This window comes from Schistocerca serialis, chromosome 11 (genome assembly GCF_023864345.2).
Source record: "Schistocerca serialis cubense isolate TAMUIC-IGC-003099 chromosome 11, iqSchSeri2.2, whole genome shotgun sequence".
NCBI classification, from domain to species: Eukaryota; Metazoa; Arthropoda; class Insecta; order Orthoptera; family Acrididae; genus Schistocerca; species Schistocerca serialis.
The window spans coordinates 213,012,388-213,024,553 of NC_064648.1; the positions used below are offsets into that span (position 1 = coordinate 213,012,388).

Genomic DNA, 12,166 nt, shown 5'->3' on the forward strand with positions numbered 1-12,166 from the left:
TGAGAAGGTTTGAGATAATGTTCAAACTGTTGCAAGTTGCCATGTGCTGTCATTCCCAGACAATCGATGAACGTATCGTGGGTTATTTGGGCTCCACGAGATGCGATGGCAATCTCCGTATCTGTCTCGTTCAGCGTAATACTTGTCTCGCTGTAAGAGGGCTTTAAACACAAGTTTGGACCTCTTAGCGAGCAGTTTACGACATAACTTTTAAATTCGCCGGATAACAGAGTGAAATACTGAGAATAAAATTTTTTTGCCTCCAGAAGTCGTTTGAGGCGCCTTATTTAACGAAATGGGTTCATCTACGTAACTATTTGTAAGAGGCTTGTACAGACGACGTGGGCCATTTGTAGTTTGATGTAGGCTTGTCGATATAAACGAATTTTATTTAGCCAATACGGAGTCTGAAGTATCCTACTTACTTCACCAGAGTACTTTCAGTCACAGTTTCACTTCTAAACATGGAATAAAATTTCCAGAGTGAAATTCCAGAGTGTGCACTGATATTGAACTTCTTGGAAGATTAAAACTGGGTGCCCGACCGAGGCTCGAACTCCCGACCTTTCCCTCTCGCGAGCAAGTGCTCTACCACTTTTTTTTTTGCATTTTGTTCGTTGTTGATCGTTGTGTTTGTTCGTTGCGGACGTCACATGACATCCGGTCTGGTTCGTTTGTTGATCCTTGGACTCAGTTTTTTTTTATTGCACAGGCCAAACAGGTCTGACGGAACACGCTGAGCTACCGTGCCGGCTTACCTGAGCTACCGAAGCACAACTCAAAACACCTCCTCATAGCTCTACTTCCGCAGCAGAGCACTTGCCCGCGAAAGGCAAATGACCAGAGTTCTCGACTCTCGGCGCGGCACACAATTTTAATCTGCCAGGAAGTTGCGTGCAATAAAATTTGTTTCGCGAGAGGCCGTGTCTGAGGGAACAAGTAATTTTCCTTCATTTCTATTCTATCACTTAGTAGCAAGCTGAGTTTATTGTACCTAAATGAGTTGTGAAATGCATGTTGCCGCCTTTTCAGATCACTACAACGAAAAAATTTGTTTGTTTTGAGATTAAACTGAGTACATACTGTCAATTGTAACAGCTGTCTGTACTTTGCGGCTCTTTATACTGAATTCAACTATTAGTACCGGCAATAGTTGCAACATTTTTTGCAAACAAATCTCGCACCCTTCAGACAGCACGGGGCGACTGCGCGTCGTCCCCACCTGCTGCTGCGCCCACACGCACTAGAGGTGGGCAAAAAATAACGTAACTGATAGAAATAACCGGTTACTGAGAAGTAACGGTTACTGCGATAACCGTTCCTCTGATTCTGGCAGTTATTTCAATAACTGTTTAGTGTCAACAGTGCCTCGCGCCATCTGTTGACCGAAGATCGTACTGCGCATTTGGAAGGCGTTCTATAGACCATGGGAATAACTGTGAGACTGCGCGCCATCTGTTGATAGGAACTGTGTACTATTTCGTGGGCCTTCGTTACTTTTAGTATAAACAATTAAATAAAGTTAATGTCCGAGCCGTGGCTGATAGGAGCTGCAGTACAGGCATTAACAAGTACAGTCGATACCTTGAGCCACCGCCTTACGCGTTAATTTAGCTTGGAGGGGTAGTACAAGGAGAGTTACTAAGGAATTCGAGCGACTATGGAAATAACTGTCAGAGATCGGTATTCTCCTCTGCTCTGACAGTTATCGACGTTATCGTTATTGGCTCGCAGTTCTAGTTCTCTGGCAGTTATCGGGCTACCACCACAGATAACCTGGAAGTTGGTAACGGAATAACTGTGTGTCTAGACGTTCCTGACTCGGTGACTTCAGTTAAAGGTCGTAGATCCCGGTGATATTTCCAGAGGGGGTAGTAACTGGAGCGAACAAATATTTTCGTACTGGGCCATCGGGGAGAGGGGATGGCAAATAACGGGAATCTATTGTCTCATTTCTCTGCAATTCTTGGTGTTCCGGAACACTGGAACAGGTGTCACTCTCTTTCCGGCCTTTGGTTGCGTTAGAGGGTATTGACTTTCGTTCCGCGTTCTTGTTTTTCTTTGTGTTGTTGCTTACTACCAATAGTTGCCAACATGAAGAGGTCGAGGACAAGCGAAATGTGGTCATATTTCGAAATTCTTGATCGAGAGTTTGCGAAATGTACTTTGTGCGGTAAGAAATTATCGTACAAATCGACGACGACGAATTTAAAGAAACATCTCCAGAAATCACATTTAATTGTGGATTTCTCTTCACAAAGACCTTCGGAGCTAGATTTGGGTGAGTAATGAAAAAATATATTTATTGCAATTACGGTTATTTCAGTGCATGCATAATCATTTATTTTTTTATTTTATTTTTTTAAGATAAGAGCATGCTATACAGTGTGGTGCTTTGTGCATTTTTACACGCAAGTTTTCATTTGTCGTGACTACTTAAGCTGTCGATACCACCGCACCTGTTTGCCTTGACATTTTCAAACATTAAATTATGTTGCATATGGTGCCGGAATACTTAATTATTTAATTCGAAGTTATTGTTACAGGTGTAATAACGATAGTGCTAATAAAATTCCACTGTGTGATATATGAACTGTCGTCTCGCAATTATTAGTAACTAATCGGATAGCGGATTGTATCAGCACTCATTCCTGTGTATCATTTGTTTGTAACCCTGACGATGCCCGTGGGGGGGGGGGGGGGCGGGGGGGGGTGGGAGAGAATTAGATACCGTTTCATATTTTAAAATTTTGAAAAGGATAATTGTTTTTAATGGAGTCTTCAACTGAATTCCATAAATGTTTTAAATTTTGTGGTGAAACTTAACCCAAAAATTTGACACATTAATAGTACATGTGACTTTCCACAGTGACAGTCATATTGAATATTTTGAAGTTCAGGGCCCTACTTATGCATCAGTATTTGTTTAAAATATGATATGTCAACAACAATTAAGATATTTTTCAGGGTGGAAATACAGTACCCTCCCTTCCCCCCAATACACATTATTGAAAATGTGTTGGTGTTGCTAGGATTAAAGAAGAAACTTGAAGCTATAGTCATTACTAAAACTGAGTCAATTGTCAACTTGCATGAAGTAAATATTCAAGCTGCAAGTACCATGTAGAATACTGTACGCAAACAATGTAATATATATCACCAAAAATATGGCATCATTTCTATTGTGCTTATGCTGATATGAAACCTATTTTTCTCTAGGTGAATCCCTTCCTGTAGAGGTGATCCTTGGCACCAGTAGTGTGGAAGAGGAGCGAGCTGCTCCAGCCCCCTCAATGCAGCAAGGTGTTCAAAGTTCTATGACATCGTACCTCTCCAAAAGGATCGGAGTGAATCAGAAAAAGAAGATAGATGAGCAACTTCTTCAGCTGTTCACTAAAGACTTCCAACCATTTTCAGTCGTTGAAGATTCGGGGTTTCGGGGTTTTGTGCGGGCCCTTAATCCTGGTTATGAGTTACCAAGCAGGAAGCATATTTCAGATGTAATGCTGCAAGCAGCATACACAGCAGCAAAAGAGAAAGTGGTAGACAAACTGTCAGCTGCGAAGACAGTTTGTTTGACCACAGATTGCTGGACATCGGCAGCAAATGAAGGTTACATGGCGGTGACAGGGCATTTTGTGTCTGAAGATTTCACCTTGCAATCGGTGTTGTTAGGATGTTCCCAATTGTCTGGTGCACATACTGCTCCAAATCTGTCGGCATCTCTAATAGGCACGACAGATAACTTCAGGCTGACAGACAAAGTTTTGCTGGTTGTGACGGATAATGCACCAAATATTAAAAATGCAGTATCCATTTTAAAGTGGAAACACTTTGGGTGCTATGCACATACATTGAATCTTATTGTTCAGAATGCACTAAAACATTTTGTGTCAATTCAGCAGAAAGTGAAAACTATTGTAGCATTCTTCAAGAGAAGCTGCAAGGCAACAGAAAGACTGCTGACATACCAACAAAATAATGGGGCAGGTCATGTTAAAAAACTGGTGCAGGAGGTGCCAACAAGGTGGAACTCTACTCTGTATATGTTGGAGCGAATAGTTGAAATTAAAGATGCAGTGAAGACTTCACTTGTACTATTCACAGTTGATTTTGAACAACTTACCGACGAGGAATGGAACATCTGCTCAGAACTCTGCTCTGTGTTGAAGCCATTTGCACAGGTTTCAACACAGCTTAGTGCTGAGTCATATCCTACTGGCAGCCAAGTAAGTTAAGCAGCTTTTTTTCTTGCTAAAATGTTAGCTGTGGTATTATGGCATAATCATTTCTGAGATACTGTACTGTTTGTGTTACATTGAACTTATTCCAATTTTCAGGTTATTGTTCTGACAAGGGGATTATTATCAGTGTGTGCAGAACTTTTGAAACGGCCATTTAACAGTGTGACAAGGACTATCATTGAAGAATTAACAAAAGGCCTGAAGGACCGTTTCCACAATGTAGAGATGAGCAAATCTATAGGAGTAGCCACTCTACTAGATCCACGGTTTAAATCTCTTGTGTTTGAAAGCCGAGTTGCAGCAGATAACGCAAAGAAACAGCTTATTGAACTAGTAGCACAAAAGATGGGTGACAGAAGACTGACAAACACAGGCCAGAGCCATGAAACTGTGTCAACTTCAACCACCACTGATCCCTTGTCAGTATGGGGTGTCTATGATGCAATTGTAAAATCAACACAGCCCCAGGGCACTCCTCAGTCAGCTGCTATTGTGGAAGTACAAAGGTACATGGACAGCCCAGTTATTAGTAGAAGTGAGGATCCACTGGCATGGTGGCGTGAAAATCAATATATTTTCCCACATATTGCTAAAGTGGTGAGGGAAAAATTCAATATAGTGGCCACTTCTGTGCCGTGCGAAAGAATATTTTCTAAAACTGGTATCATTATAAATGAAAGGCGAACACGGCTGAAGGCGTCCAAAGTTGAAAAACTTATATTTCTAAATATGAACAGTACTAACTCCTGAATTTCCTGTTACAGGGTACGTGTTATTTATTGTATTTAATGAGAGATTACTGGTCCCAAAATATGGTTTTCTTATCTTAGATGTTTGTTTCAGTAGTGGATTCGAGAGGCACACCAACACCAGCAGATGAGTCTCAGTTTAATACTTGGGATATTATAACAGTAAGGTAATTCTAGTTTGGGTACATTTTTGGCATATTTAATCTCTCCCTTAAAATGGAGATATAACTGTACGGCATAGCATATATTTGTTATGCTACATTAAAAGAGTACTAGTGGTTTTGTGTTGAAGTGTAATGTATATTGTCAGTCAGTAAGTCAGAGCACTTTGTTCCAGTTATAGCTCCAGAAGTCAGTCACCAGCAGCAGATGTCACACAGTTATAAAATGGGAAACTTGAAGAATAAGGTACTAATGGTTTGGATACACATTTGGCAAATTTCACCTTTCACTTAAAATGAAGGTACAGTTACAGTCCTTAAGAGCAAACTGGCAAATGGTAACTCAAAGCTCTTTGTTCCAGTTATAGCTCCAGAAGTCAGTCACCAGCAGCAGATGTCACACAGTTATAAAATGGGAAACATGAAGAATAAGGTACTAATGGTTTGGATACACATTTGGCAAATTTCACCTTTCACGTAAAATGAAGGTACAGTTACACTCCTTAAGAGTAAACTGGCAAGTGGTAACTCAAAGCTCTTTGTTCCTGTTACAGCTCCAGAAGTCAGTCACCAGCAGCAAATGTCACACAGTTATAAAATGGGAAACTTGAAGAATAAGGTACTAATGGTTTGGATACACATTTGGCAAATTTCACCTTTCACTTAAAATGAAGGTACAGTTACAGTCCTTAAGAGCAAACTGGCAAATGGTAACTCAAAGCTCTTTGTTCCAGTTATAGCTCCAGAAGTCAGTCACCAGCAGCAGATGTCACACAGTTATAAAATGGGAAACTTGAAGAATAAGGTACTAGTGGTTTGGATACATGTGTGGGAAATTCAACTTCCACTTAAAATGCAGGTACATTTGAAGTGTGTAATGTAGTTTGGCAGTCAGTAACACATAGAACTTTGTTCCAGTTATAGCTCCAGAAAACCGCCACCAGCAGCAGATGTCACAGTTATAAAATGGGAAACTTGAAGAATAAGGTACTAGTGGTTTGGATACACATTTGGCAAATTTCACCTTTCACTTAAAATGAAGGTACAGTTACAGTCCTTAAGAGTAAACTGGCATATGGTAACTCAAAGCTCTTTGTTCCTGTTACAGCTCCAGAAGTCAGCAGCAGCAGACATCACACAGCCATAATGCGAGAAGCTTGAAGAATAATGTGGTAGTGGTTTGAATACATATGACATATTTCACCTTCAGTTTAAAATTGAAGTTTGTTTATATTGGCAGGTGGTAACTCGGAGCTCTTTGTTCCAGTTATGGCTCCGATAGTCTTCCAGCAGCAGCAAATGTTACACAGTCCTATAGAGGCAAACTTGAAGTATGAGGTAATAGTGTCTTGCATAGAATGGCAAACTTGACCTTTCACTTAAAATGGAGGTACATTTGCACTGAGTTTAATGTTATGACACGTGAATGGATTACCAGTGATGTATATGTAAATACTGGAATTTGTAACTTAGAACTTAATTTCAGTATCGGCTTTGAAATTTGGTCACTGGATACAACTATATTATCTTTCATGTTGATAGCAGCAATCATCAGATTGCAATCCAGTTTAGTACCTGTGAGGCATGAGATGTCAAAAATACTTGTGGGTTATTGGTAGCCTGTGTCGAGGCAAGTGGCACCTCAAAGTTTGTAAGTACAGTAGCATTTTGTTTTCTGCTGTACTTAAAAATTGTTAGCTGTAGCACCCATTCTGACATTTAATTATTTTGAATTTCAAGTTTCTTAAAATAATACTGACATCAGTTTCATGTGTGTTAACACTAATCCATATATTATTGTTAATATGCTATTTTCCTCAGATATTAACTGAAATTGTTTTATTATAATGATAACAACACTTCAGCCTTTGTAGACTTGCAGTATAGGTTACCTGCTGAGAAATATTTACTGGAAGAAATGGTTTCTTTGAATAGGACCGAAAGGAATACCACTGAAAATGCCAAATGTGAATTGGTGAAACCTCTTGTGCTCAATACTAAATTTCATTTGCAAAACACATAAGTTTTCCTATCTTTGTGGTGGAACACAACAAATTCTCATAATTTTGCTAGTTTGTATTCTAGAAAGGGTGCCAGAAATGGAAGAGTATAATTTTTATTAAATCGGGCATTAAATGTAAGTACGTTGGAGTACAGAAAGGGTGCAACTGGCCTTTCCCACTGTAGCCTGATGTGCTCCAACATGCATTTGTACTGATGTGCAGGTGGTTATAACACTAGTATCAAACTGCATGGTACCCACTTACTAATGTGACCTACCCTTGCATGATCTGCTGCAGACAGCAAGATATCCACTACTGCTCTTACTACCTGTCCAACAGTTGTGGAGGATTTTTTACCCTTGGTGCTTGCCATGACATGTTTTGCCCTCTGCCCTTAAAATCTCAATTCTTGTTACATTTTTCATCCATTTTCTATCTCCTGATGGACCTGTATTGATTAAAAAACTAATCAATGCAGAGGTGATTGTAGAACTTTTGTTAGTGGCAGTGTGGAGGGGCTCCACTCTTTAAAAAAATGAAATTACATTGTGGGACATGGAATTATTATTAGAGGCTTTCATGGACATTTTGTTTACTTAAAAAGTCAGTCATTATGCGAGGTATTTAAATGTTAACTTCAAATCTAAAACTGCATCAAAAGATAAATTTCAGTAAGTCTTTAGCAAGTTTCAGTATCTTACTTCACATGCTGGACCCTCCAACTATAAAAAAGTGTTTTGCAGAGAACAGCTATTCAGATGTTAACATCCCAGAATTTGTGTAAAAGATATCCCTTACATTGTTAGTTTCATTGTGGTCACACTCTAGTGTAGTTTTATCAGCATACATTTAGAAGTTTGAAGAACATATTAAATTAATTGCTAGACATGCCTTAAGTGAATATGTTTACTACTAATGTGAGTCAGCTAAGTAGTTGATGCAAGTTTTTATGTTGTTTCTAAAGTGTCTTTAGACAAGGATATTTCTGCTGTTTGTTTCCTGCTCTTCTGTTTCAGATAACTTCTCATATATGCAGCAACTGCTGAAGCAGCCTCTGGCAGTTTATTGAAGTTCCGTGAACAAAGTGTTGTGTGGTCTGTTTGTGTAAAGTGATAAAGAAAAATGTTAAAGTGTAATTGCATATATATTTAATCATTATTTTTGCTAGTGGTAAGATCTATTTTCATGTAAATCAGAACATTGTACAATAGGTAACAACTGAATGAGGCAGTGTAGCTATTAACAGCACTGACCATCATATTCAGGAGGATGGGGTTCGCTCTGTCTGGCCATCCTGATTCGGGTTTTCCATGGTTTTCCTGGATCGCTAAGGCAAATGCCGGGATGGTTCCTTCATCAAGGCCACGGCTGACCACCTGTCCCAACCTTAAAGAGATCCTTTAAACATTGTGTGTATACCCAAATTTTGAATTATTGATGTTTGTTGTATTATGTTGAGATATTCTTGGATGAAATAAAAAAGTTCATACATTTGTATTTGTGGTCACATGTTAAATTACTGAGAAAATTGTACTGTGGTTCTGGCACCGAATTTGCATTCAGGTGCATTGGGACCCTTCGCCTGTTTGAACATCCAGATTTACATTTTATGTGGGTACCCTAAATTCCTTTAGGCAAATTCTTTTGTTGGTTCCACTGAATAGGCCATTGCAGATTACCTGCCATTTCCAATCTGAGTTTCTGCTCAGTCTCTGACATGTTAAATATTTATTTATTCATTCTCTTTATAATGCTGCAATGTTTTAAGTGTTACATATCATTGTGGAAAAGTCAGAATAAAATTGATCTCACATGTACATACATTTGTGTTGGTTACCATTTTTTGTTTTAACTTATCTTCCTTCCTTTTGTTCCCTGTACTCTTTAAGTAATTTGTTGAAAACCCATGAGCTCAAAGACGAGCACTTACTACCATTTTAGGATATATTTTATATACAAATATGGTAATCTCTCATGTGGTGTGGTAATGTCTTTGTTGAGGTGATATTACTGTCTCATGAACATAGGTGTCTTACATAGAACATACAGAAATTAAACAGCTGTGCAGTAATCTTGTAAGAATATATTTTAATTTTGGAGCAGGATAGGAAACTTATCTCAAGTGATACATGTATCACATCTCCTACCTTCTCAAGAAATGTCAATTTGTGGCACTACTGTGAGCACAAACACTTGCTGTCTCATACATAGTATGGAAAGCTATGAAGTGAAGTGTAGTAGTGTGTGTGTGCAACATGTTAATACTTTCTAGGGATTTTAAACTTACTGAAATGCCTTGAGTATTGGCGGTGATCTAAAAATGGAACATAGTTGAGTATCTTCTCCAAGTATACCCCATCACTAATGCTTGGTAGCATCATGATGAAAAAGTGCCAGTGCTGTATCAGGTCAACTTGAATACAAAGAAACTTAAGTAATTTGGTGAGACTTAGCTTTGTGGCATTAGTGAGAGAAAAATGAGTTTCCTCAATTTGTACACATCCATTGCAAATAGGCTTTTTTTCATTTCATTAGTTTTTGGCCATTGACTTTGAAACATTTTATACATAGTTTGGAGCATATCACTTTTATGCAGGAACATTGTCCAGTGTACACTTCAAACATATGTATTGCAATTGAAGCATTTCACAGAGGTATATTTGGCATGAATACAATATGCTTACAATAATCACGTCAGATACTTTGTCAGTGTATTTAAATAAAAGTATAGATTTACTTACATTTGGGCCTATTAACACTTGTGCATACTACATGAACATTTTTGAATAAAATATGCTTTTTTGTTTTCAAAGAGCTCAAGTCAGTTTATTTTCTGTTATGTTAAGCAACACTGAAAAACTCTGTTAGGTGCACTCATTGCTATGTTGAGGTTGTTATATGCAAGACTTAGCCCTTCATTTTGAGTGCTAATCTTGTCTTGTTCATGAATTAGTCTTACCTATTCAGACAGTTAACTGTCATGATATTAAACTGCAAAAAGATCAAAGCAAGCAGCTGGCATTGACAGATGAAGTGTTTCGAAAGGATTCGTGTTATTGCCTCGTGTGAGACAGAAAAAAAAAGCAAAACGTGGAATCCACAGGTAAAGCATTCCCCAGGAAAGGAAATTTTGTATTTCCTGTAGATCAATATTTTAACAGGGTCTGGTAGAGTAACTTAAGTAAAAAGTATTATTTCAGTTTTGACAGCACTTTACTGCAACAGTCAAGATCAGATTTCTGAAAAATTACTGCAAATTTGTATTACCTACGCAATACCATTAATTCATACTCTCACAATCTGGATATCCAAAGAAGAATTGTATAAAAGAGTGAAAATGTATTGTAATGACATCTGATACATTAAGCCTTATGAGATGTTAATCATTCAGAACTGGAATTCTGTATACAATAATGCCAAACATGAGAGATACACAACAAACTGAAGGCTTGGGCATACGCATTAGTCATTCTCCCACCACAAAATCAAAACCCTCACTGTAGATTAGATTAACCTGTTTTTGTCCCAGGGACACAAAAATGAGATGATTCTCATGGATGTGCAACATGTCAAAGTATAACATAAAGCATTTGAGTATAATACTTACCACCATCATCATCTGTCACAAGATTGTCAAAATATTGCAGTAAACTGGAGTTGCTAATATGTACAGTATTAATACACTGCCAGAACAAAACATAGTTATGCACATTTAATAAATTTATCACACACACACACACACACACACAATACCTGATCTTGACTGTTGTGACCAAGTGCTGTCAAAACTGAAATATGCTGGTAACAGAATTTTTACTTAAGCTGGTCTAACAGTCCCTGTTAAGATATTCATCTATAGAGTAGGAGTTGCCTATCAAAAAGTCTTTCAAACTCTCAGTAAACCGTGCTTTATCTGAAACCAAGTTTTTAATGGTTGCTGGCAGTTTATTGAAAATGTGTGTTCTTGAATATTGAACCCCTTTCTGGTCCAAGGTAAGTGATTTTAGATCTTTATGTAGATAGCTGTTCTTATTCCTAGTATTGATACTATGTATTGTGCTATTGGTTGGAAATACTTGCAACAAATTTTATTAAAGAATAAATATACTATAAAGCAGTGGTTAGAATATGAAGTTCCTTGAACAGAACATGGTGTTCTTTTATTTATACCACAAACGATTTTTATTAGGCCTACACGCTTTTACATGCTAAAAACTTTTGCTCCGTTGATGAGTTGCCCCAGAATATGATCCCTTATGACATAACAGAATAAAAGTATGTTAACTTTTTTACATTTGTGTCTCCTACATCTGACACCATTCTAACTGCAAATACAGATTTGTTTAGGAGCTTTAGCAATTCTGTGGTAAGCCCGTCCCAACTGAATTTATTATCGAGTTATAATCCCAGAAATTTAACACTGTAAATCTTTACGATCTGCATGTCTTTATATGTTATGGGATTACAGAACCTTACGTCACAGGTCAAAGCAGACGGGTGGAATCGGACGCTTCCATTCATCCTATGTTATACACATGCTGCAGCTGGAGAAATCGAGCAGTTTTCCAACTGGCGTACTCACACTTTCAACCATATGACTATCTTTTAGAGGAGTAAACGAATCTTTCACATTACGTATATTTTTGTGTTGTATTACAAGGCAGTACACTTTATTCTATTAAGTAAACAACACAAGAAATTAAGCTCCGAATTTAACCTAAAGTATTCAGTTTACATATTTCTTCAAACTTAAAAACGCACGTTGTTAACATTTTACTTAAACAGTGCTGTGGCGAAGTTCCGCGTACTTTCTGTTGCAGCTGCGAGGATAATATTTCTTATAGCGGCCGATAACCTACATACATTTAATATGAAACACTAATAATCGTTCTAACATCAACTAAAATGTACCCGGAGTTAATAAGCTGAGGTTATGACACGATTCATACGACATTCCTGCTATTTCACACTACTCGCAGTTATACTGATAACTAAACTGATGGATTCCA

At 38.0% G+C, this 12,166-nt stretch overlaps 1 protein-coding gene across 46 annotated transcripts; it reads left to right on the forward strand.

The window, feature by feature from the left end:
- Positions 1 to 1,679: 1,679 nt before the first annotated feature.
- On the forward strand, positions 1,680 to 8,654 carry LOC126426725 (E3 SUMO-protein ligase ZBED1-like). Of its 46 annotated transcripts, none has more exons than XM_050088654.1 (12): positions 1,681 to 2,281; positions 3,220 to 4,229; positions 4,341 to 5,009; positions 5,091 to 5,160; positions 5,331 to 5,401; positions 5,517 to 5,587; positions 5,709 to 5,773; positions 5,895 to 5,959; positions 6,073 to 6,141; positions 6,263 to 6,326; positions 6,422 to 6,602; positions 6,697 to 8,654. In XM_050088654.1, the coding sequence occupies exons 1-3, from the start codon at positions 2,095 to 2,097 to the stop codon at positions 4,992 to 4,994; spliced, it is 1,851 nt and encodes a 616-aa protein (XP_049944611.1). In that variant the 5' UTR covers positions 1,681 to 2,094; the 3' UTR covers positions 4,995 to 5,009; positions 5,091 to 5,160; positions 5,331 to 5,401; positions 5,517 to 5,587; positions 5,709 to 5,773; positions 5,895 to 5,959; positions 6,073 to 6,141; positions 6,263 to 6,326; positions 6,422 to 6,602; positions 6,697 to 8,654. The 46 variants fall into 46 exon arrangements, with proteins under 46 accessions (XP_049944605.1, XP_049944614.1, XP_049944630.1 ...); XM_050088651.1 differs by having other exon boundaries at positions 6,422 to 6,544; positions 6,641 to 8,654; XM_050088660.1 differs by having other exon boundaries at positions 6,422 to 6,492; positions 6,641 to 8,654.
- The last annotated feature ends 3,512 nt before the right edge of the window (positions 8,655 to 12,166 follow it).

Excerpts from the sequence above, each read along its gene's own strand:
- LOC126426725 (XM_050088648.1), top strand. The coding sequence starts at position 2,095 with ATGAAGAGGTCGAGGACAAGCGAAATGTGGTCATATTTCGAAATTCTT. Across the intron at positions 2,282-3,219 it reads ACCTTCGGAGCTAGATTTGG|GTGAATCCCTTCCTGTAGAG; the intron begins GTGAGTAATGAA and ends ATTTTTCTCTAG. Across the intron at positions 4,230-4,340 it reads CATATCCTACTGGCAGCCAA|GTTATTGTTCTGACAAGGGG; the intron begins GTAAGTTAAGCA and ends TCCAATTTTCAG.